We start from the raw sequence: 24,014 nt of genomic DNA, 5'->3' as shown, positions 1-24,014 counted from the left end.
GGGAGAGAGCCCTCCCCCCTCCTAGCTAAGCACCCCAGGCCGTGCAGCTGTGTTCCTTCTCTGCTGTTCTCCCTCTATGCTCTGAAGAGTTTGGCTCCAGGCAGGGCTGGGAGGAGCTGAAGGAGGCAGTCAAGTTTTGCCCCAAGCAGCTTCCCGGTTTGCTCAGAAGTGCAGTCAGCGCTGGCCGCCGCTGTTCTCGTTTCTTTTGCAAGGAGCCAGAAGGGCAGCCCCCGCCTCCTCCCCCTTCCTCCTCCCACTCCTCCCTCTCCTCCTCCTCCGCCTCCTTTAATCCCAGGCTTCTACCCCACGTAGAAAAACCCAGCAAGCTGAACTGCTGGCCTTGTAAGATTCCCCACGGCAACTTTTGCCAAAGGCCAGAGAGAAACAGGACTCTTCGTCCAAGACACATCTTGGCACAGAGCCAGGGGGCTGGGTGACAGGTGGGAAGCTGCAGGTCAGAGCAAGGCACAGCACCTCTGCACCCAACACCCTCTCCTAAGACCGAGAAGAACACAAGGTTCGGTTGGGGGACTTCATCTACCAAAGCAGCGGACCCGCAGACCTCGACCTGCCATCCTAACTAAGGTAAGGGACTGTGCCTGAGCTGGACGGGAGCTGTGGCCCGGGGGACAGGGGAAAGCCTCGTAAAAGAGCGTTCCTGGGTAAAGTCAGCCCTCCAGCCAGCAGGAACTTACCTCGGCCTCTGGCCCAGGTCTTCTGTTATCTGCGGGGCCCCAGCTGTGCCCAGCCCCGGCGGATACAGTAAAAACCTCTTTGGGACCTGGATTAGCCTCAGAGCTCTAATTCTGCGCTGTGGCCCGGCTCTTTTTAGCAAGAGATGAGGTAAGGGAAGAGGAAGAGGACAAACATTTATTGATCACAGACTGCGTGCTGAGCGCTTTACAAATATTATCCCATTTGATCCTGACAACACCCCTGGAAAGTAGGTTCTATTATTATCCCCATTTTACAGCTGAGTAAACTGAGACTGACAGCGGTTAAGTGACTTGCCCCCGGGTCACACAGGAAATAGAGTAGATTTGAGCTTGAGCTCAGGTCTTCCTTACTCCAGGCCCAGCACTTTATCCACCTCACCATCTAGCTAAGTGGGAAATGCCTTGACTATCCAGAGTTCAGACTCTAGAAATAAGTGGCCAGCTGGCCTTTTGGCTGAAATTACTACGATAAAACAATAGCTAGCATTTACACAGCACTTTAAGCTTTGGGAATCGCTGTACTCATGTTATCGCATGGGATCCCTGTGAGATAGGTGCTATTATCCCCATTTTACAGATGAGAAAACTTCAAAGAAGTCAAGTCTACTGAGGGTCATCCAGCTGCTAAGCATTTGAGGCAGGATTCAAACTCAGGTCCTTCTGACTTCAAGTCCAACATTCTAGCCAATGCACCACCCAGATGCCCACCAGCTACAGGTTTTTCAAAGCTAGAAGAGACGTTGGAGGCCATTTAGTCTGATGGGTATTAGAACTAGACATCTCTGGCAGAAATACACTAGTTAACTACCAGGGTATCAAAAGGGTCAAATCCTGGGCAGGGAGTGGGACTTCCTAGCCCCAGGCAGACCAGATCCTCTTTTCAGCCTGTTTGCTAGGCCCAGGACCAAGGGCTCCCTAGAACCTTCAAGGTTTGAGAATGTTATTGTTGTTTTCAGTAGTGTCCAACTCTTTGTGGCGCCATTTGGGGTTTTCTTGGCAAAGATACTGGATACTAGTGGTTTGCCATTTACTTCTCCACCTCATTTTACAGATGAGGAAACTGAGGCAAACAGGGTGGAAGTGACTTGCCCAGGGTCATACAGCTAGTGTCTGAGGATTTGAACTCTGGTCTTCCTGACTCCAGGCCTGGCACTCTATCCATTGGGCCACCTAGATGCCTCAAGTGTAAGCCTCAGCCCAGTTCTCCTTCCTTCGGGCTGCCTTAGGGGAGGCCAGTGACCATGGCCCCTGGATTGTTGGACTTTATCTGTCTTCCCACTCAGTTCCAAAGATGGAACTAAAACAGAAAGATGTGCACTGAGTTCCTTGGGAATTCCATTCGCAGCTCCATGTTGGATCTTCCCATTTCTGGCCCTCCCCAAATGCTGATCTGTCAGTCCTGTTCTGTGTTTAAGCTCTGAGATCTGCTGCTTGGACTTTAGACCCAGACTTGTTTTAGTACAGGGGAGGGTGATGGGGGATTTCCCAGACCATCTTCCTAGCCTTTTCTGCCCTCCCAAGACATACTAACAGCATGCAGATTTTAGCACAAAATTCTCTGTGAAGATCTTTGCAATCTTACTGGAAAATTGAGGTGATTCACCTTGGTCAGTCTTATTTCATCTCTAGACTTCCATTTCCTCATCTACAAAATGGGCATAAAATATTTTGTGCAGTCTGCTTCTCACAGTGTTGTGGTGGGAAATGTGTTTTGTCAATCTTATACAAATGGAAAGCAGCAAATGCATCCCGGATTTGTGATCTGGACCAAGTTGCTCCACCACTTATTACTGGTATGACCTTGGACAAGTCTAATAAATTCTCTGGGCCTCTTGCATTAGTAATAATAATAACAATAATAGCTAGTGGGGGTTGGGGGGGCTGTCGACCTGGGCAAGGTTCTCCTAGCAAGCTCTACAACAAAACCCCTCCCATTAGTATAGATTATGAAGCCCTCTCCCCTTGGTACAAGCAGAAGAGCCTCCCTGTCCCTTTTAGCTGTATCATTTTTAAATTAAGAGTTGAGGGGTAGCTGGGTGGCGCAGTGGATAGAGTACCAGCCCTGAAGTCAGGAGGACCTGAGTTCAAATCCGACCTCAGACCAAACACTTGACACGTACTAGCTGTGTGACCCTGGGCAAGTCACTTAACCCTAATTGCCTAAAAAAAAAATAATTTAAAATAAGAGTTGGACTACGGGAATCTGTGTCCTCTGGGACCAAGAGTGAACAGCCCCTTCTTAGGACCAGGCAAGTGAGCCCTCTCCCCTTAGCACTGTGTGTCCTATCACCTGATGAGTAAGGAATGGTGTTATCTACTGAGAAAACTTGCCTCATGACCAGGCTACCAATCTTTCCACTTAATGTGGCCCAGAGTCCATTCCCCATTAGTCCAGGCTTATGGGTCCTCCTGCTGATTTGGCCTGAGGAAATAGTCTACCCACCCCCAGACTGCCACGTCCTCATTCTTGGGCCAGGTAAAGGAGGCAATCCTATCTGATTGGTACAGCCTGCATCTTCAACCCACCAGCGTAGGCTGACAGTCAGTCACCCCCACCACACACATAACTAGGGGAGGGAAACATTGGGTTTGGGTAGTTGGGGTGGAAAAAGGTTGGAGAGGAGTCTTAGGCAGACCGTAGAATTAGAGTCTGAACCCCTGGGGCAAGGGAGGGGAAAGGAAGGGAGTGATTGGAAGAAGAAAGGAGAGGAAGATAGGAAGGAGGGGAAAGATAGATAAGATAGACGCAGATAAGCTGTATTTTGCCCCAGAGACAATAGAGGAGTAAAAGGCCTCTGAGCTTGGTTTAGATTTGTGCCTTGAGAAGATCTTCCAGCAAGAGGGTGGAAGATGGATCAGAGAGGGTAGAGATTGTCATAACTGGGTAAACCCATTGCTACATTACTACAAAATTATTTCAATAGTTCAATAAAGAACTAATAAGCATTGGACAAATAAGAGTAGAGAGAAGGAATGTAATGTGAGAGATGCTATGAAAGTAGAATTAATAATACTTGGTACCTAACTGATTAATTGTATGTGGAGGGGTGAGGGAAAGGGAAGACTAGAGGTGGTGAAACTGAGGCGTTTGGAAGGATGGCCCCCCCTCAATAAAAACAGGAAAGTTTGGGGGGGGGAAATCATTCAATATTATTCTGAACATGTTAAATTTGAGATAGCCATGGATTGGTGTTACACAGGCAGAAATGCCTGGCAGGCAATTAGGGGTCCAAGACTGGGATTAGGGCTGGCTATTTAGATTTGGGAATCTTCTATGTAGAGATGATCAATGAATATGATGGGAGCTGGTGAGATCAGCGCAAGAGAGACTATAGAAAGAAAACAGGAGCCAGGCCAGAGACTGTGGAGGATGCCAGCTCTTAGGAGGAGGCATGGAATGGAGGACAGGTCAGCCAACAGCCAGAGAAGCAGGAGGACCAGGAAGAAAATCCTGAAAGCTAAAGAAGGACTAAGAAACCAGGGAAGATGGGACAGTCGACAATAACACAGGGTCATAGATTCAGAGCTGGAAAAGATCTCAGGGCATCTGGTTCAACCTCCTGATTTTACAGATGGCACAGTGGAGGGCCGGAGAGATAAGCAATGGCTTGTCCAGGGTAATGCGTGTAGTGGCAGAGGCAGGTTTCAAACTCCAAAGACTTTGAGGGCAGTACTGTTTCTTTCCATTATAACATGCTTCTCCTCAGCTACTGAGAGGCCAAAGTCAAGAAAATTACATTGGATTAGCAGTTAAAAGATCATTGGGAGAGAAGCAGTGTGAAGTAGATAGAAAGCTGGTTTGAGTTACGGGTTCAAACCCTGATTCTAGGCAACTCTATAATACTAAGCTGATGTGCCCACATGGTACAAGGAGCTTCTATGTTCAATTAAAATGAACAAGCAATGATGAAGTGCTTACTATGAGCCTGATACTTTACTTTATCTTCACAACCGCTCTGCAAGGAAGGTGCTGTTATGATCCTCGTTTTACAGATGCGGAAACTGAGGCAGATAGGTTAAGTGATTTGCCCAGGGTCACACAGCTAATAAGCGAGGCTGAATTTGAACTCCAAGTCCAGGGCTCTATTCACTAAACCACCAAGCTGCCTTTATGTAGGATTCCATATACCGATGAAATCATAGGTTGGGTGTGAAAAAAACACAGAAGGAAAGAAAGAAAGATCAATGTTAACCTGTGAGAAAGCAGTTTCAGCAGAAAGATGGAGTAAAAATCCAGATTTCCTTTTGAGGAGAAGAAAAGGTTGGCTAACCATTGGTTGTCTGACAGGAGAATAAACTGAGGCAGAGGTTCCCAAACTTCCTTGGTTCACAGCAATCCCCTGAGTATCTTAGTAATTTTTTCACTGCCCTGAGGCCAAAAGAAATACCCACTGATTCTGTTTTGTAAGTAGTTAGGTCCAAACAACTAAATTAATATTTATGTCCTAACTACTTAGCCACCACTTGAAAAAAACACGCTCATTAGTTGAAGGAATGATTTCATTCTTTATCATAATTACTCACGAGATGTGGGGGCACTGTGCAGCTCCTTAAACCTTGGACTCTGAGGAGGTGCACCATGCCATGCTCATTAGTTTTCCCAGGGTACTTATCTCATGTCACGGAAGCTGAGAAAACCTAGCTTTGCGAAGATAGGACATTAGAAACAAGAAAGCTTGAAAATCTGCTGGTGTAGCCAAAAGCGCAAGAAAATGAAGATATTATTAAAACATTTGAGGATGTCACCCAAAGGAATGTATATTGGTGTGCGACAGATGTCGATTATCACCATGTTTCTCTTGAAAGTTTAACGGGGCACTGCAAGACTGAGCAATTAGTAGATTCTCCGTCCCTAGAGATCATTAAATCCAGGATGGATGACCACTTTCAGGTTCCAGGACCCCTTAATGCTAGAGCCTGTCCTCTGAGATCACCTCCAAGTCAGTCTGTATGTCTTGTTTGAGCATGGCTGTTTGCATGGTATCTTCCTCGTTGGAATATAAGCTCCCTGAAAGTAGGACTATTTTTCATCTTTTTGTATCCCCAGGACTTAGCGATGTGTCTGTCACATTGTAAGCACTTAATAAAAATCTTAGAACGGCTAGGTGGTACACTGGATAGAGGGCTGGGCCTGGAGTCAGAAAGACTCATCTTCATGAGTTCAAGTCCAGGCTCAGGCATTTACTAGCTGTGTGACCCTGGGCAAGTCACTTAACCCTGTTTGCCTAAGTTTCTTTATCGGTAAAAATGAGCTGGAGAAGGAAATGGCAAAATTGTTCCAGTATCTTTGCCAAGAAAACCCCAAAAGGAGTTGTGAAGAGTCAACACAAATGAAAAATGACATAACAATACAAAATGTTGACTTTCATTGTTCAGGTGCAGGATAAACCAGCTGGCCTCAGGTCACTTACTTGTATCTTCCAGATTCTGTGAATGTAATGGAAAAGAGCAAATGAGATTAAAGAAACCAATTCCCCTCCTCAATATCTGGACAGTAACAGACCTTCCAGTTCTTCTCGGTTGGCCAGACCCTGTTATCCAGCACTTGACGGAAAATGGGAGGTTGCTTTGGCATGGAGGGAGGAGACAAAAACAGCACAGGGGAAGGAATTGAAGATGTAGTAGGCAAATAACGGAGAATATTCCTCTAGGCCCTGAAGTCTAGAGAGAAAGACTAAGCCCTGCATGTGGTCACAGTGAGGCTTTGAACAATGCCCTCGGAATCTGAATTACCCATCCCACTTGGGAGATTCTTCCAAATTACCCGGTTGGTGCCTTTGGCTATTATGTGTTACTGATGAAGGCTAGGGCTTGGACTCATCTCTGTAGAGCCTGGCCCAACCAGCTGGCTCCCAGGGGTACTTAGCACAAGGGAGACCTCTTGAGGGTGTGTGAATGTACAAAATGTCTCTCTGCTGGACAGATAGCTGACATGCGGATCCTGCTGGTGGTTGTCAGAGGTATCTTTCCCTAACTTTTAAATTGCATGAGAATAAAATGGTGTGTTTTGGGATCCTCTGAAAAGAAGGATATTTGTATGGTATTCAATGGAGGTTACTGTGTAACCTGTACTGTGTACGGGGGGGGGAAGGGGAGAGCAATTGAGGTTAAGTGACTTGCCCAGGGTCACACTACTAATATCTGAGGTCAAATTTGATCTCAGGTTCTCCTGACTCCAGGGCCAATGCTCTATCCACTTGCACCACATAGGTGCCCTGTGTAGCTTATATTTTGTATAACCTCAACTCAGGTATTAATCACCTGCTACTGTATATCATTCCCCAGGAAGCTAGGTGACTCAGTGAAGCCTAGGCCTGAAGTCAGGAAGATCGGAGTTCAAATCCCAGCTCCGCTACTCAACTCTGTGTGACTCTGGGCAAGTCATTTCCATTCTGCCTCAGATTCCTCATCTGTAAAATGAGGAGAATAATAAAAACTACCTCTCAGGGTAGTTGCGCAGAACGGGATACTATTTGTTTAGAGCTTAGCAAAACTTCCTATATAAATGCTGAGGATGATTATTTTTCCCAACCCCAGCTGCTAATGCCTCTCCCCAATTATCTTTTTTATGAGTTTTGTAGGTCCATATATTATCTTCCCTAGGTTGAAGATAAGCTCTTTAAAGGCCTAGGACTGGCTGATTTTTTTTTTGTTTTTGTAGCTTAACTTTAGGCACTTACGTAATCCTTGTTGGATAGAATTGAATTCCAGACTCTATCCCTGTTCCCCAAGGAGCTGGGATAGATTCCCTTTCTCCTCTTCTCTGCCCCTCCCCCGCCCTTTGTACTGTAAGCTCCTTGAGGGCAGGGATGGTTTCTTTCTTCCTTTTTTTGTCTTTGTTTTTGGATTTTAAGCTCCTTGGTTTCTTTTCTTTTTTCTTTTTGTCTTTGTAGTCTAATTACAAAGTCCTTTTAATTAAGGATTAATCCATTCATGATTAAGATCCACCTTTGATTTGATTAGATCTCTCCTTTCCCACCCAATTCTTCTCCTTCTCTACCAAGTCAGTTCTATTCCCGCCTGCCCTAGCGTTTATTAGGCTCTTGCTATGGGCTGGGCTCTGTACAAGACACTGGGGATATATGGACCAGAAGGAAGCAGCCCCTGCCTACAAGAAGCTGCTATTCTAGCGGGAGGATACGAGTGCACAGATAAGAACACACAAAGAACATATCGAGAACATGCAGTTATTTGGAGGGAGGAGAGGGGTGTCTGGGAGTGGCATGGCGGGGGGGGGAGAAAGTGGGGAGCATTAGGAAGGCCTAATGAGGGGAGTTGAGCCTGCTGGAGAGCCTGGGAGTCCAGGAAGCTCAGCTAAATTCCACTTGGCGGTGACATCATCCTTGTTTCTGAAGTCACCGACACCAAACGGTTCTCTCACCCATTCTGTCTTCTCCTTAGGGGGCCCCTTGGTTGCCCTAGGTGTGGCTTGTATGCAGAGTTAGCCCTCCCAGTCAGGGAGGCCTCAGGCCTGGGTCCCTGAAGAGGCCCAGAGCTGAGCTGTTCACATAAGGAGGATTCTCCCTGAACTGAGTAACATCTCGACTAGAAGGAACCTTAAGAGAGCCTAGGCCCAGGGCAATAGCCCCATTTTGCAGATGAGGAAGCTTAGGCCTACTGAGGACAAATAAAGGTCCACCCAGTTTTGGATTCTCTCACTCCTGTCCACTCTTCCTTAGCCTCCCTGAGACAGAACAATGGCTCTGAGCTCGGCTAGGCTGCAGGCTGTATTTACTTCCTAGAGACTGATTAGTGCATAGAGGGTCTCTCCCATTAGAGTGTAAAATGGGAGGCAGCGAGGTACAGTGGAAAGGCACAGAATTCCGAGTAAGAGGACCTCATGTCAAATCCTGCATTTTCCTCTTTCTACCTACGTGACCTTCTCTCTCTGGGCCTCAGTTTCCTCCTCTGTGAAATGAGATTGAATTAGATGGCCTGTAAGGTCCAGCCTATGATCCTATATGTCTCCCGCACACAGTAACTAGTTGATTAAATGAGGCTTTCCTTAGCACTCTGTTGTCGTTGGGTCATTTCAGTGGTGTCTGACTCTCTGTGATTCCATTTGGGTTTTTCTTGGCAAAGATACTGGATTGCATTGTCATTTCCTTCTGCAGCTCATTTTACAGAGGAGGAAACTGAGGCAAACAGGGTGAAGTGACTTGCTTAGGGTCACACAGCTAGTAAATGTCTGAGGCTGGATTTGAACTCAGATCTTCCTGACTCTAGTCCCAGTGCTCTAAACATACGCTGCACCATCTAGCTACCCAGCACTAGTCTAGTATTATTTATTTTTTAGCCCATTGCAAAGGCCTTCAACTCGTTCGATCTACTCCTCTCCTCTTTATTCCTTTCATTCTCCTGCCTCTATCCCCCAAACTCCAGCTTTTATAGAGTTTCACTGACTTATGGAAGGAAGAAAGCTAATGGGGGGGGGGAGTCCCATTTCTAAAGTAATGCCCCAAAAGATTAGGCTAATTACCGGAGAAAAGAAATAGTCCAAGGCACTCCGAACCTCGTGAGGATGGGGGTGGGGTGGGGTGGGAGCCGGGATTCTTATCTGCACTGAAAAGCATTATCTCATCACTCTGTGTCTGCGGAGCCTTTTTAGTAATAGCAGAGATAAGGAAAGGACCTTTGATCTCCTTCCTGGGGATCTGCCCGGCGAGGAAACGCCCCTCTGTCTGTTCAGATAGACACCATATCTTCACACTGTACCCTTACAGACTTGCCTAGGGCAGTGGTCCTCCAGTGGTACCTGGGAGTCTTTCAGACCACGTCTGTCCGTATCAAATGAAATAACATTTGTGAAGTGCTCAGCACAGCGCTCAGTCGTGACCCCCAAATGGGGTTTCCTTGGCAAAGACACTGGAGTGGTTTGCCATTTCCTCTTCCAGCGATTAAGGCAAGTTAAGTGCCTTGCATTGTGCTAAGAGCTTGCTAAAAAGGGCCTCATCTGATCCTTACTACTATCTGGTGAGATAGATGCTATTATTCCCATTTTAGAGTTAAGGAAGCTGTTAAGTGACTTGCCCAGGGTCACATGTCTAGTAAGTATCTGAGGCTGGATTTGAACTCAGGTCTTCCTGACTTCAGGCTTAGTGCTCTGCCCACTGCACCACCTAGTGGCCTCTAGAACCAGCAGGATTTCCATTGCAGTGGGTGGATGGATGGATTTGCCCAGAGTCACAGAGCCTGACTCATCAGACCAGAGGGACTCTACCCAAGTACTCCCGCCTTCAAGGCAACAACACTAAGCTGCTTGGGATGTCTTGGAATGGAGAGTATGTGAAGAAGAGGAGCACGCGGCCTAATCAAACAAGCAGCATTTATTAAGTGCCTACTGTGTGCTGGGTGCTAGGGAGTTAAACGAAGACCAGGGGGGTAAGACTGAAGAGGCAGATTGGAGTGGAATTGTGGATGACCTTAGGTGGGCAAGGTCAGGATTTTATCTTTCATCCCCAAAGCAATGGGGAGCCAGTGTTGAGGCCAAAGGAAGAAGGAAAGTGTGCCTGGACATGTATCATGCCAGTTGGCTGCTTCCCAACATCTAGGGGCCCGCTCCCTGGGATGGAGAAGACAGCATTTGGGCTGTTAACCCCGCAGAGGAATGGCCCTAGGCACAGGAGGTGATGATATAGTAGAGAAGTGCCCTAGGTGTCAAGAGCCTGGGACTGGAGTCCTAGCATTGGCATTAACTTGCTCTGTGACCCTGAGCAAGTCTCTTGCCCCCCCATGCCTCAGTTTCCCCCTCTGTCCAGTGATAAAGGAGGTAGAACAAAGTGATCTCTTCCTGCTGAGACATCCTAGGATTCTTTCAAAACTCAAGACACCCGATGGCTTTGACCACATGATGTCACTCCAGCAGCCAGAGCAAAAACGTAATGCTCATTTTCTCAGCTTCTTCCTCTCCTTGGACTATGGTGACTGCTTCTCAACTGGCCTCTGTCTCCTTCCTCTGCACCCCTTTCAGCCGGTGTCCTTGGCAAAAGAAAGTTGCTGAGGAATGTTTCAGGGAAATTCTCAGAAGTCTCCATCCCTCATTACCTGCAGGATAAAGTCCAGATTCCTCAGGCAGAAGTTCCCTCTTCCCCAGCCCTGGCCCATCCACCTTCCCAGGCTCGTCTCCTGTCCCCCATTGCTATGGCCCTCTTCCCTGGCAAACAGTTCTGTGACGTAGGCGAGGCAAATACTACATATAATGGGTGGGAGCTGCAGAAGGGCAGACTGAGTTTTGGTGCAAGGAAGGACTTGCCACCACTTAGAGCCACTCTAGGGTGAAATATCAGCTGTCTGGGAAACCTCAGTCTCTATTATTATTATAATAATAGCTAGCATTTAAATGGTACTTTAAGGTATTTATTAAGTATATGACTAATAATATAAGCCTTAAATGTATGTACAAATCAAATGCACATATATGTAAATTTTGTATATATGAATATATAGATAATATTATTTTACACACATGTGATCACATCTATACATGTGATCACATAAACATTGATGTGATTACATACACACACACACACACATATATATATATATATATATATACATAAAGATAGATGGATGAATGGCTATAATTAGTGTGTGATTCACATGATCCTCACAACAGCTCTGTGAGGTAGGTACTATTGTTATCACGTTTCTGTTATTCAGTCATTTTTCAGTCATGTCCAACTCTCTGTGACCCCATTTGGGGTTTTCTTGGCAGAGATACTGCAAGGGTTTCCTTTTCCAGCTCATTTTACAGAGGAGGAAACTGAGGCAATCAGGGTGAAGTGACTTGCCCAGGGTCACACAGCTCTAAGAGTCTGAGGCCAGGTTTGAATTCAGGTCTTCCTGAGTCTCCACTCTCCCGTCTCCTCCGGTTTGAAGTCTCAAGTAGAGGTTGGACAATCGCTTGGTGGGTACATGATGGGTGCAGGATAGACTTTTTCAGTCCCTTCTCTGTGGTGTCATTAGCATCCCATTTTATGGAAACTTGAGAGATGTGAAGGAACTTACCCAGGATGATACTACTGTGAGAGTAAGCATCAGAGGGAAGGCTAGACCCCCTCTTTGGATCCCAGGTCAGCACTCTTGCCACTATAGCCCATGGCCTCTCAGTGTATTATCTCCCCCTCCCCTCCAACTTTTCCTCCAACAAACTGGTTGACTCCTTATTCTGGTCTCTCACTCATTCCACAGTCCTGGATTCTAATCTCAATTCTATCACTTAGGACCTGTATGACCTTGAGCAAGGCATTTCTCCCTCCCAGTGCCTCAGTTTCCTCATCTGTAAAATGATGACCCTCCCAGCTCTACTGGAGAGCTACGATCTTTGCCCTACCCTTCTGCCTCCTGGGATGTCTTCCCACACTCTCCTGAAGATCTCCGTCCTATCCACCCAGGTCAAGGGAGCCTTCCACACCCTCCAGGAAGGCTTCCATAGCTGCTGATGCTCAGGAATCTCTGCCTCCTAAGCTCCTCCTATAAGGTCTTAGACTACCCACTATTGTTAGTTACTTAGGTCAGACAGTCCATCAATAAGCATTTGTTAAGCATCTATTATGTGCCAGGTGTTGTGCTAAGCACCATTTCCCCTACTTGACCGAAAGCCTCCTGAAGGCAGGGACTGTATCTTAGTATCCCCCAGTGCCTGCACAGCCAGCATTTAGTAACTTGATTCAATTCAGCAAATATCAGTTGAGCACCCACTATGAAAAGTGAGCTGTTATGTATTTGATGATTGACTGACAAGATTCATCCTCTTGTATTGTCTTAGCTGTCCTCTGGGGCATCATGGTAAATGGATGATAGGGGATGGAAAGAAAGAAGAGACTTTGCCTTTAAATGGGGGATGAGGAGGGGTATATCGTGGTTGACCTCTTCCCAGAGCCCTAGGCCAGTGGGATAGGCCAGTACCAGCCTCCACCTGGCATCCTGTACCTTTAGTTATATAATTCTGATGGTACTGGACCCTGACTTCCCTCTCTCCCAGGGGAGGCAGGCACAGCAGACTTATCAAGCAAGAATGTGCTTATCAGGGGTTGGCAGCAGCCTCGCACCCCTCCCGCGTCCTGGCGGCTTCCCTTGTGCAGGCTGACAATATTCCACTTGTCAGAGATTAGCACCAGCTTTTCCCAGGCCAGATAAGCCAGCAGTGGACATGGGAGTGCTCAAAGGGTGGGGAGAGGGAGAAGAGTTCATTCCAAGCTGCTTTGAGGCCTTCCCTAGAGTCCATGGGCTCTTCGAATCCTCAGTTTCATCCATGAGAGCATTCCCAGGCAGATCACCACCCATTCAAGCCTGCTCCTCTTGTGTGACTCCTAGCCTTGCCTTCCAAGGAGTTCAATACAAGGAGCCCACATATGCTGGGGGCCTTCTTTGATTTCTTCAAGGAGCACATCCATCGTGTACCCCTCATTCATCATCTTTCTCACTCATACATTTCTTTGTCTTTTAACCAGTGCTTCCTTGTTTTAAAAATGAGGATATGACGGATGGATGAAGTCCATCCTCACTCTGTGGAAGAGAAAAGAAGAGAGAAGGAGAGGGAAAGGAAGGAAGGAAGAAAAGTTAAGGGAGGGATGGAGGAAAGGGAAGAAAGGAAGGAAGAAAGAAACCCTTAGAATCAACCTTAGAAACCATTCCCTTGGTTGAATGTAAGATCTTTGAGGGCAGGGACCCTCATTTTTACCTTTGAATCCTCATTGCCTTTGTCTTATGGTAGTAGGACTTTGATAAAGGCTTGATGATTGAGTTAAGCCCTGATTATTAGGACCTCACAGTGTTAGGAAGGAAAGAAGGATTTGTTAAGTGTCAAATTACTTTGTATCAAAATTACTTTACAAACATGAATGCATTTGATCTCCGTAACAGTCCTGGGAGGCAGGTGCCTGTTATTTCCCCCCATTTTATAGCTTTATAATTGTTTTATGGTTTTATGCTAGATGGAACAGCGGATAGAGCTCCCAGAGTCAGAAAGACTCACCTTTCTTGATCTGACCTCAAATACTTACTAGCTGTGTGACCCCAGGCGAGTCACTTAACTGTTTGCCTCATCTGTATACATGAACTGGAGAAGGAAATGGCAAACCATTCCAGTATCTGTGTCCAGAAAATCCAAAATGGGGTCACAAAGAGTCAAGACGTGATCGAAAAACAACAGTTGAAGAAACTGAGACAGAAGTTTAGGGACTTCCCCAGGGTCACTGAGGCTGGATTTGAACCCAGGTCTTCCTGACTTTAGGCTCGGCACTCTATTCATTGAGCTTCCTCACTGTGATAGGTTCTGGAAATACAAATACGGGAAAGCAAGGCAGTCTTAGCCTTGAAAGAGCTTACGGCCTAATGGGAAAGGGCAATATGAAAGGCTTAGAAATAGCTAGAACATGACACAGAGGCCTAGTTCTAGGCTCCAGCCATTTGAAAGCTCATCTTAACCCCAATTGCCCAAAAAAAAAAAAGATAAGTAATTGGTTTGTGGGGTGGGGAGGTAAGAGCAGCTGAGGGGCTCAGGAAAGGTTTCATATGGGAGGTGATATTTGAACAAAACTAATACATGCCTGAGGGGCAGCTAGGTAGTGCAGTGGATAGAGCGCTGGACCTGGAGTCAGGAAGATCTGTGTTCGAATATGGCCTTAGGCACGAGTTGTGTGACCCTAGGCAAGTCACCTAAGTTCTGTCTGCCTCAGTTTCCTTAACTGTAAAATGGGGGTCATAACAGCACCTACCTCCCAGGTTTGAGGTGAGGATCGAATAAGATAATATTTGTAAAGTGCTCAGCACACATAGTAGGAGCTGTATAAGTGTTAGCTATTATTTCTGTCACTCTTAGTAGTGTCTAACCACACTCCAAATCAGAGGGAAGAAGCTGGGGGACGACGAAGGTACACGGGAAGGTGGAGCAAGAGTCCAGATAGCTTAGCTTCCTTTCCCACATTCTTTCGTCCAGCTAGGTGCTGGCTTCTTGGCCAGTGAGAGGCAGTGTAGCCTAGTGGGGAGAACAGGCACCGGAAAGATGAAGAGCAGGCCAGTGTCGTCTTTGCTTTTCTGTCTGTGGAACGGGTTCCTCCACACCTAGGTTAGGTAACCCAGTGACTGCTCCCTCTTCCAGATCTCTCGCTCCCGCCTTGGGAATGATGGAAGCCCAGGAGAGCAGCGTCCAGTACAACAGATGGAGCAACAGCCAGGACGAGGTCAGCATGAATATGTCGGCCTCGGGAGGCTTGGACTGTGAGCGGTAAGGAACCCCAGGACTCCACTGGGGGGCAGGGGGGGAAGGGGAGGCCTCGGCCAAGTTCTTTAAAGCTCCCAACCTGGCTCCAGACTCCAAGATGGCTCCCACCTGGCAAAAACAAACAGCTGGACCGTCCATGACTCCACATTGGCCAGCACCCCCCGTGTGCCAAGAATTGTGTTGCCAGCTTCTTTCAAGACCCAGCTCAAGTCCCACCTTTTGCAGGAAGCCTTCCTTGGTCCCCCAGCTGCTCGTACTGGTCTTCTGAGATTATGATATAATTATTTACATGTTATCCCTTCCAGTCTAATGTACAGTCCTTGAGGGTGGGGACTTCTGTGTTTTGGCCTTTCCTTGTATCCTAGTGCTTAGCACAGTGCCTGGCACATAGTAGGTGCTTAATAAATGCTTATTTACTGACACGGTCCCTCCTGTGTTCAGGAACTTGCAATAGCTCCCAATGGACCGTGTCTCAGCTTGGCATTCAATGCTCTTCATAATCCCACTCTCCCCTGCCCCCCAGCCAGCTCTGTCTTCTTTTCAGCCAGCCTAGTTCCCTCTCTACCATGTCCCTTCTTCATTCATGGTCTTTGCCTTCCTAAAATGTCCTTCCTTTCCCTAGCCTTGCCTCTCATCTAAACCCTGACCATCCTTCCAAGTTCCGTCTCCATGCCTCCTTCTCCCTTCTCTGATTTCTCTAGGACTCAGTCTCTAGCACACATCACAGGCCTTACTCATAGGCAGCTTTGCATGGAGCTTAGAGGCTTAGTGAGTGTCCCGTCCTGTCTCCCCCATCCTAGGCAGGAAGCAAGCAAGCTCCTGGAGGGCAGGGAATCCTACCTTGTACTAGGTCTTCTTCATTTCCCCAATGCCTAGCAGAGTAAGCACTCATTAGAAACTGAGGCCTGGAGAGGGGCTGCCTCTTGCCAGCCCCTTCTCATTATCTCTGGGTATGGCTTCTGCCCCCAGTGCCTTCTCCCCTGAATCTGCAAAGAATATCTTTGTTCCACTCTGGCAGGGTCCAGTCCAGTCCAAATCGCTATTATGAGCCACTGTGGGGATCGATTCCCATCTGTACCTCTCTGACTCAGTTGCCCTCTTTGGGGGCTTGTCTCCTCATACCAGGATCTGCACCAAACTATGCACTGGGAAGCTGGGCATCGCCATGAAGGTGGCAGGCGGAATCGTTCTGTTCTGGGTCATCTTCATCATTGGCTACGTCACCGGCTACTACATCCACAAGTGCAAATAGCACTTCTCTGAGCCTATCGGATACCTTTTTGAGGAGCCCTCCACCTACCCAGAGACCTCTTACTTCCTGGCTCAGACCACCATGTCAGGCTGGCCCCTGGGGGCACATGCACCCATAGATATAGACACACATACACATAGGGACAGATACGGACACATACTGAATCTCTCTTCAGAGAAAGAGAGAGTGACAGACACATACAGGCACATGCTGAAACAGACACTGGATAGGAGGCAGACAGACAGAGAACACACACACAAATCTTTCTTCTCCCCTGTCCCAGGATAGGACCGCAGACCACGCCATCCACATCCTATCCTTCCCCTGCCACATTCTACCACCAGGGAGAAGCACCACACAGTTACTGAAGCCCAGGACTGCATCTCCCACTCATCTCCTCCTTTGTCACCTCTGTGTGCCTCCTCACTGACCCAGACGACCTCTCCTTTGGACCTGTGGCTGCCCTTGACAGCTAGCGGTCCAAGAAAGATGAGGGAGACCGGGGCACAGTTGTACCTGTCAGAAGCCTTTCTGCAGTGCTGGTTTATGTTCAGAACTGTAGTCAGATGCAGTGTTCCTATGCAGGATCTACCCACCCTGCCCCATCCTTTGCAAGAGCAAGACCTAGACAGGAAGGAAACCATCCAGTCAGGGAATGCTCTACAGGGAACTCATCACCGAAGCAGGACTGAGAATGAGAATCAAGGCCACTTCTAGGGTTCAGTTTCTGCCCATCCCTGGTGGGGGTAAAATCTGCTTCCCATTTGCTGTGACCTCTCCCCCCATCCCTGCCCTGCCTCTCGCCACCAACTCTACTCTTGAGAAACTAGACACAGTGTGAACCTGGTTTCAACATAAATTTATTGAGGAAGGGAAAGGCAGTGGCCCACTTATCTCCAGCAAAAAAAAAAATATTGAAGGGAGGTAGCATCATGTATGGGAAAGAGGTATGTGGTTCAAATCCTGACTCCTCCATTTATGTGTGAGCATGGGAATGTTGGGAAAGTCACTTATTTCTGGGCCTCAGTTTCCTCAACTGTAAGATGAGACTATATGGCTTTGAAGGTCCCTTCTCTAAATACATGCTTTTGTGGCAATGATTCAGCAGGGAAGCCCAGTAAAGCCCAAAATTTCCCGTGTCTCTGGCAGTCGGCAGGGAAATTCGTAGCCTTACCTCCTAGCCTCTGTTGTCGAAGATCCTAGGCTCATTGGCCCACAGCTGTGTCACTGGCCCCCTTCAGTGTGTATATGTGTGTTGAGGGGCGGGTCTCGGCCTTTCCGCTCTGGAGCCTTGTAAGAGGTATCCCCTATAAAGATTCCTTTGCCCCCTCTCCTGGATTTGCCCTCAATTGCTGCATTAAAGTCCCAGGGAATTCTGTCCCCTGGCCTCCCCTGAAGGAAGAAAACCCCAGTGAATCTGAATTGGGGGCCTTCTATTTCTGATGGCCCCTAGTCACAGGTGCCAGCTATAAAGACTCTGGAAGCCCAAGAGAAAGCCCCCATCCTGATCCAAGAGGCAGAGGCTGAGCCACGGAGGACTGGGGTATTCTGGGGGTTGAGTCCCAGCCTCCATACCCCATCCCCTTCTTGTGCCCTTCCAGAGAGGCAGAATAATGGAAAAGAAGGGGGAAAAAACGCCCTAGACATGGTTCCCTCTCTGAGTCTCAGCTTTTTCCTCCTAAAAAGGACAAGATGCTTCCCAGGGAAGAACTATCCAGCCTGGCACAGGTGGCTATGATGGGGTGACTGTTGGGCAAAGTTGGCTCGCCTGGAATGCGGCTGCCAGGGAGCTGCCGTGGAAGCAGGCAGGGGTACCCTCAGCCAATACTGCTGCTGGTGTCCCCTAAGCTAGGCTCAGGAAGGGGAGGAAGTAGTCCCAGGGATGGGGCTGCTGGGTCCCCTTCATTTCCCAGTCCGGAGCAGGGGAGCCCCTCCTCAGACACTATGGCTCGTCCCTATTAGTTTGGGTGTTCTCCACGTCTGTAGTGGCAGCTTTGTTCCCTTCCCCCTCTCTTTATCCCAAGTGGTCCCTCCTTGGACCTGGGCTTACCAGAAGCAGTTAATATAAAAAGCTTTCATGGAAATCTTGACAACCTGGGGCTATAACCCAGGCTCTGTCACTAACTTAACCTTGGACACATCTCATTTAACTTTTTTGGAGGCTTAATTTCTTCATCTGTAATATGGAGGGGGGGAAGGGGGTCTCTACCTTACAGGGCTGTTGTGAGGATGAAGTATGAAAATGGAGGTGAAAGGGGCAGCTGGGTGGCACAGTGGATAGAGCACTGGCCCTGGAGTCAGGAGGACCTGAGTTCAAATCTAGCCTCAGATACATAACACTAGCTGCGTGACCCTGGGCAAGTCACAACCCTATTGCCTAGCCAAAAAAAAGAAAGTGGAGGTGAAAGAGCCTTGGAAAGGACAAAGGGCTCTGGCTTTCTAAGTGGGGTGATGTTCACCTTTCATTTTCAAAGAGGACTGTTGACATCGGGGTGATGTCTTAGGCTCAGGAGTGAATTGGAGATTCTGCTGATGGACTTCGGTGGGATCTTGGGGACCTTACACCCCACCCCAAAATGAGCAACCAGTTTGACTCCAGGTCCCAGAGGAAGTTTTAATGATGGTTCTTTCTCTGCTCTTTGTCAGGGAAGGGGTAAGATCAATCCACACCATGCGGGATACAAATACAAACATTAGCTCAGCTGCCTTCAAGAAGCTTACATTCTCCTGGGGGAGGAGGGGAAGGAGGATGATAGAGTGGAAAGAGCCTGGGTGGGAATTCCAGGTCCATCTCTTAGCACCTGTGTGACCTTGAACAGCTTACTCCCCTTCTCTGCTCAGTTTCCTCATCTGTAAACCTTGAAGGGGATGGATTAAATGATCTCTTCTAGCTTTAAGCCCGTGAACTCCTCCTCTCTGGCTCTGTTCCCCAGGAATGTGCCTCCAGTCCTCCCCTCTATGCCCAACTGGGCTCAGAAGCAAAACAAAGGACTTCCAGCGGCCAGAGGACAGGGCGTGTCTGGGCCCGGAGCCCAGGACACAGAGGCCTCTGTGGTCAGAGCAGCTGGCCCTGCAGGGAGAGAAGAGCTCCAGCTCTGGCCTTGGCATCCTGTCCTAGGCCTCCCACTCGTTCAGAATGCTAGCTGCTGGCCCCTGTCTCCTCCTCTCCTGGGCCAGGACCTCCGCTTCCAGGCTCTCCTCCCCCAGCAGACTTCAGCTTCGGAGGGCTGGAGGGTTCAGAGCAGTCTGGCTGGGGGGAGGTCCCAGCTGGCACTTGGAGGGAATCTGTTCTGTGACTCAGGACCTGCCCTGTCCCATAACTGGAGTCACTTATTTCAGCAGGAAGCCAGCTGTTAAACTCCAAAGCAAACCCAGAGCCCCAGGGGAAGGAAGAGCGGGACAGTTTAAGCTGAGAATGAGGAAAGTGAAGCCCTAGCTGAGCCAGCCTGCAGGTATCAGCCTCGGATCTCATCATAGGAAAGAACGTTAGAGGGATTCAGGTTCAACCTGCAACTGAACCAAGAATTACAAGTCAACCAATCTCTTGAAGACCTTCAGGGATGGGGAGCTCACTGTCTTGAAGCAGCCCATTCCAACTTTGGACACTTCTAATTGTTAGGATGGGCAGATAGGCAGTGCAGTGGTTAGAACTCCTCTGGGCTTGGCATCAGGAAGACTCATCTTCCTGAAGTCAAATCCAGCCTCAGACACTTTCTAGCTGTGTGACCCTAAGTCACTTAACCCTTTTGCCTCAGTTTCCTCATCTGTAAAATGACCTGGAGAAGGAAATGGCAAACCACTACAGTATCTTTGCCAAGAAAACCCCAGATGGGGTCACTGAGAGTCAGCTGAACAATCGTTAGGACGTTTTCCTAATGCCCAGTCCACACCTGCCTCTTGACACTGTCCACTGCCCCACTGATCCCAGTTCTGCTTTTTAAGCTAAGCAGACCACATGACAGCCCTTCGAGATTTTTTAATACAGTACTCCCTTGTACCCCAAGTCCTCTTTCTTGGGTTAAATAGCCCCGGTTTCAACTGGTCTTCAGAGGACATGGCCTTCAGTCCCTTCCTCATCCTGCTTGCCCGGCTCTGAATGGGCTCTGAATTAATAATGTCCTTCCTAAAATGTGAGTTCAGAGTCACATACGACGTAATAATGGTTCTCATTTACATGGCACTTTAAGGTTTGCAAAGCACCTTCCATATATTATCTCATTTCCCCCTCACATTGCTACTGTGAGGTAGGTGTTATACCCATCTTACAGATGAGGAAACAGAGGCAAACAAGTTAAGTGGTTTGTTACACAGCTGAGTAAGTGGCTGTGGCTGGGTCTGAATTCACGATTTCCTGATTCCAAGGCCAATGGACTGTATTGACCCAAAAGACCTTCTGGCCAGGGAACAGGGGACAGGTCAGAGAGTGGAATGGTTTCAACGCCTTAGTAAGAACTATATAGGAAGAAATCACCCTCACATCTATCTCCAATCTCCAAAGAAGTCCAGACCCAAGCAACCACCCCACCATCACCCACTGTGATATAGTGACATTATCGATGCTGGGGAGTCTCCTCTCCTCTGCCCCCACAATTCTTTCTTTGTTCTCATTGAATTTGTTCATGCTAAACTTGAATGTGATAAAATCTGGGCAGTGTGGTGGAAAGGAAAGGGGCCAGAACAGAAGATCTGGGTTTGACTTTATAATTTTGCTCTGCTGTCCCCTTGGTCAAATTGCTACCCCAGTCTGGAACTTGGGAGGTTTAGATCAGATGATCCCAAGTTCTCTTTTAAAGGACATAGAGTTCTTTAAATTCAGCTTTTTTGTTTTAAATTTTTATGGCTTTTTAAAAAGCCACATCCTCATTTTTTACAACATCATAATTTTCAAGTACATCCCTCTCCTGTCCTCGATCCAGAGGAAGCCCATGCTTTTTCTTGTTTTGTTTTGTTTTGTTATTTTTTTTCCAAGCTATTTCTGGTAACAAAGAAAGGGGAAGAGGAGAAACCCAAAGTCCCCCACTTCTTCCAAGAAAGGTCAGCCTTTTACAGCCACATGTAGCTGCTGATTCGATCAGGTTTCACAGCACCTGAAGGGCAACAACAAACAGAAGTCCAGGAGAGACGAGAGAGAATAATTTTTATTTTACTCTGGTTGATGTCAGTGGAGAAGCAGCATTGTACAGCAAGATGAGCACTGGTTATGGAGTTGGAGGTGCTGGGTTCAAATCCTGCTTCTGTGACCTTCAGTGACTACCTTTATCTGTCTGGGCCTCAGTTTCCTTATCTGTAAAACAAGATGGCCCCTACAGCCACTTCTGGTCTTATGAATACTGGACAAGGAAATCCCATAATAGGAAGGCAGCATAAATGGCCAAGCTTGGTGAAAAATGAGCCAATTTGGAAATGACTTTGAGGTGCAAAGCCCTCACCCTAGGGTTTTCTTGGCTAGAGTCTCTCCCCCCTCCCTTTAGGGGACTGTGGTCTCCCTTGAGTGCAGTGGAGTAGGAGCTGGGTGCTTGGTCAGGATTCACCAGAAGATCAGCAAAGTTTGCCTCTGAAGGAAGGAGCAACATCCCTCCCTACAGTCAGCCAAGACGCAAGAGGCAGAGTCCAGATGGCACATATTACCCTTTCATCTTTTTCCTTTCTTTCTTTCAAAGTGCATACAAAAGGGGTAGCTAGGTGGCGCAGTGGATAGAGCTCGGGTCTTGAGTCAAGAGGACCTGAGTTCAAACCAGCCTCAGACACTTGACACTTACTAGCTGTGTGACCCTGGGCAAGTCACTTAACTCCAATTGCCCCATCCAAAAAAGCAAAACAAGAAAAAAGAGCATACAAGGAAACTCTTCTGTTCCCCCAAATCAATAGCCAGGATTAGGGAGCTAGGCGGTGCAGTATATAGTGCACCAGGCTTGGAGTCAGAAGACCTGAGTTCAAATCCAGCTTCAGACACTTACTAGCTGTGTGACCTTGGGCAAGTCACTTAACCTCATCTGTAAAATCGGGATAATAATAGCCCCTGTCTCCCAGGGTTGTTATGAGGATCAAATGAGATAACTGTAAAGTGTTTGGCACCTAGTAAGTGCTATGTGAATGTAAGCTATTATTATCTCCTTATTCCTTCCTCTTTCCCCTATGGAAGAAATGTACAAAATCTGGGTGCTGTGAGTCTGAGGGATATTTCCTCAGATGTCAAAGAAATGGAATCTGCAGGGTTGTGTACAGACCAAAATCATTTTATTCTGATTCCATTTCAAAGAAAAGCCTGTACTATCTTAATTAAACCTCTGGTCCCACCTAGATGGGCAGCCTAAGGTGCTACAGTGGGTAGTGTGGGGCCTGGAGTCAGGAAGACTCATCTCCCTGAGTTCAAATCTGGCCTCAGACACTTCCTAGCTGTGTGACCCTAGGCCAGTCACTTCACCCTATTTGCCTCAGTTTCCTCATCTGTAAAATGAGCTAGAGAAGAAATGGCAAACCACTCCAGTATCTTTGCCAAGAAAACCCCAAATGGGGTCATGACTAAAACACTTGAACAACAAAACCCACCCAGATAGTATATCTGGTCCCACCTACACAGCTGATGAGACCTCCTGCCCCTCATGATGAGATTTACTACCAGGAAACATGACCCCCATCCTCACCCCAAACAGACCAAATCTTGAGCAATATTATTAAAGTTAAAACATTCTCCCTCTTCTAAGCACCTGACATGTTTTCCCTACTACTCAACCTCACAAATAAAGTGGCAACGCTTCACATGATAGGTTCCTTTTGTCATCTGCCCCAAGGCCATGTAAAATCCTGTATGTCTGTGTATATCTTCCTCAGCTCTGTGGAGTTGCTGGCTAACTTAACTGGCAGCTGTCCATCAGCTGATAATACCTTCTTAATCTTCTAGCTTTGCCTCCTGGTTTATTGATCTCCAGTCAAAAGGATGTTGGCAAGACGAATTACTCTCCAGGAGGATCTTAGGGTTTCTGGGCTGAGACATTCCCAACACCCTCCAACCCCAATGCAAAATAAGACTGATTCCCTACCCACTCCTGATCTCCTAAGGTTAGTCCACAAGTTTCTGGCTCTTCCTGGTACTCTCCATTTTTTCTGAGCCTAGGTTTGAGATCTCAAGAGCCCAGGGGCTGCTCAAACCCAGCTCCCCAGTGGATAGAATTCTCTGTGCTTCTGGATCCTGCCTTTGGGACTGACAGCTCTGTGTTTCAGAGCTAGGAGACCCTGGCACCTTCTTGGGGTTACCTAGCGATGGCTGTGGTCAGTAACCCTGGTGGCACCAGGAGGCAGCTGGTTCAGAAATAGCCATATCACACTATGTGGGAGGTGAGAGCTCTCAGATGGTGGCTAACAGCTAAGTCCACTGCCCAAGCTTGGGAGTCCCTGGCTGAGATCCCACCCTTCGGGAGTCTGGAAAAGAGATGGACCAGCATGAGGGCTTCAAAGGTCTGCAGGGGAGGGGTCAGTCTCATCCTGGGTCTTAAGATATCAATAACTTCTCCATGAGAAGGTAAAGCGCCTGGCGGGGTCCAAGTTTCTCCAACAACCAGACAGAAACGCCAACCTGATGTCTGTAGGTCCTCCATCTTTGTTCAGAAGACTGTTGACTGTTAAGTCTCAGGTAACAAGTGTGCAGGTTAGGGACCACTGAACTCCAGCGTACAAGGCCCCCCACATACTGGCATGGAGGAAAGGCTTTCTGATTACACAGTGATTAAGGCTAGGTCACCCAATGGTGTTTTCCAGCCACAGGGAGACAGAGGAGTCCACAGATTCAGGGTACACATAGAAGGACTTTGGGCATCCTTGCAGG

The 24,014-nt window shown here is 47.7% G+C and overlaps 1 protein-coding gene across 1 annotated transcript; it reads left to right on the top strand.

The window, feature by feature from the left end:
• Positions 1-34: 34 nt before the first annotated feature.
• SMIM1 (small integral membrane protein 1 (Vel blood group)) lies at positions 35-19,089 on the top strand. The gene is made up of 3 exons (XM_020975449.2): positions 35-585; positions 14,818-14,943; positions 16,066-19,089. Exons 2-3 carry the CDS (start codon positions 14,840-14,842, stop codon positions 16,190-16,192), a joined length of 231 nt encoding a protein of 76 aa, XP_020831108.1. The 5' UTR covers positions 35-585; positions 14,818-14,839; the 3' UTR covers positions 16,193-19,089.
• The last annotated feature ends 4,925 nt before the right edge of the window (positions 19,090-24,014 follow it).

Source organism: Phascolarctos cinereus, unplaced genomic scaffold (genome assembly GCF_003287225.1).
Source record: "Phascolarctos cinereus isolate Bilbo 61053 unplaced genomic scaffold, phaCin_HiC Scaffold_726;HRSCAF=1367, whole genome shotgun sequence".
In the NCBI taxonomy this organism is placed as follows: domain Eukaryota; kingdom Metazoa; phylum Chordata; class Mammalia; order Diprotodontia; family Phascolarctidae; genus Phascolarctos; species Phascolarctos cinereus.
The sequence above is the reverse complement of the archived record's forward strand: the minus strand, read 5'-3'. Positions and strand labels throughout refer to the sequence as shown.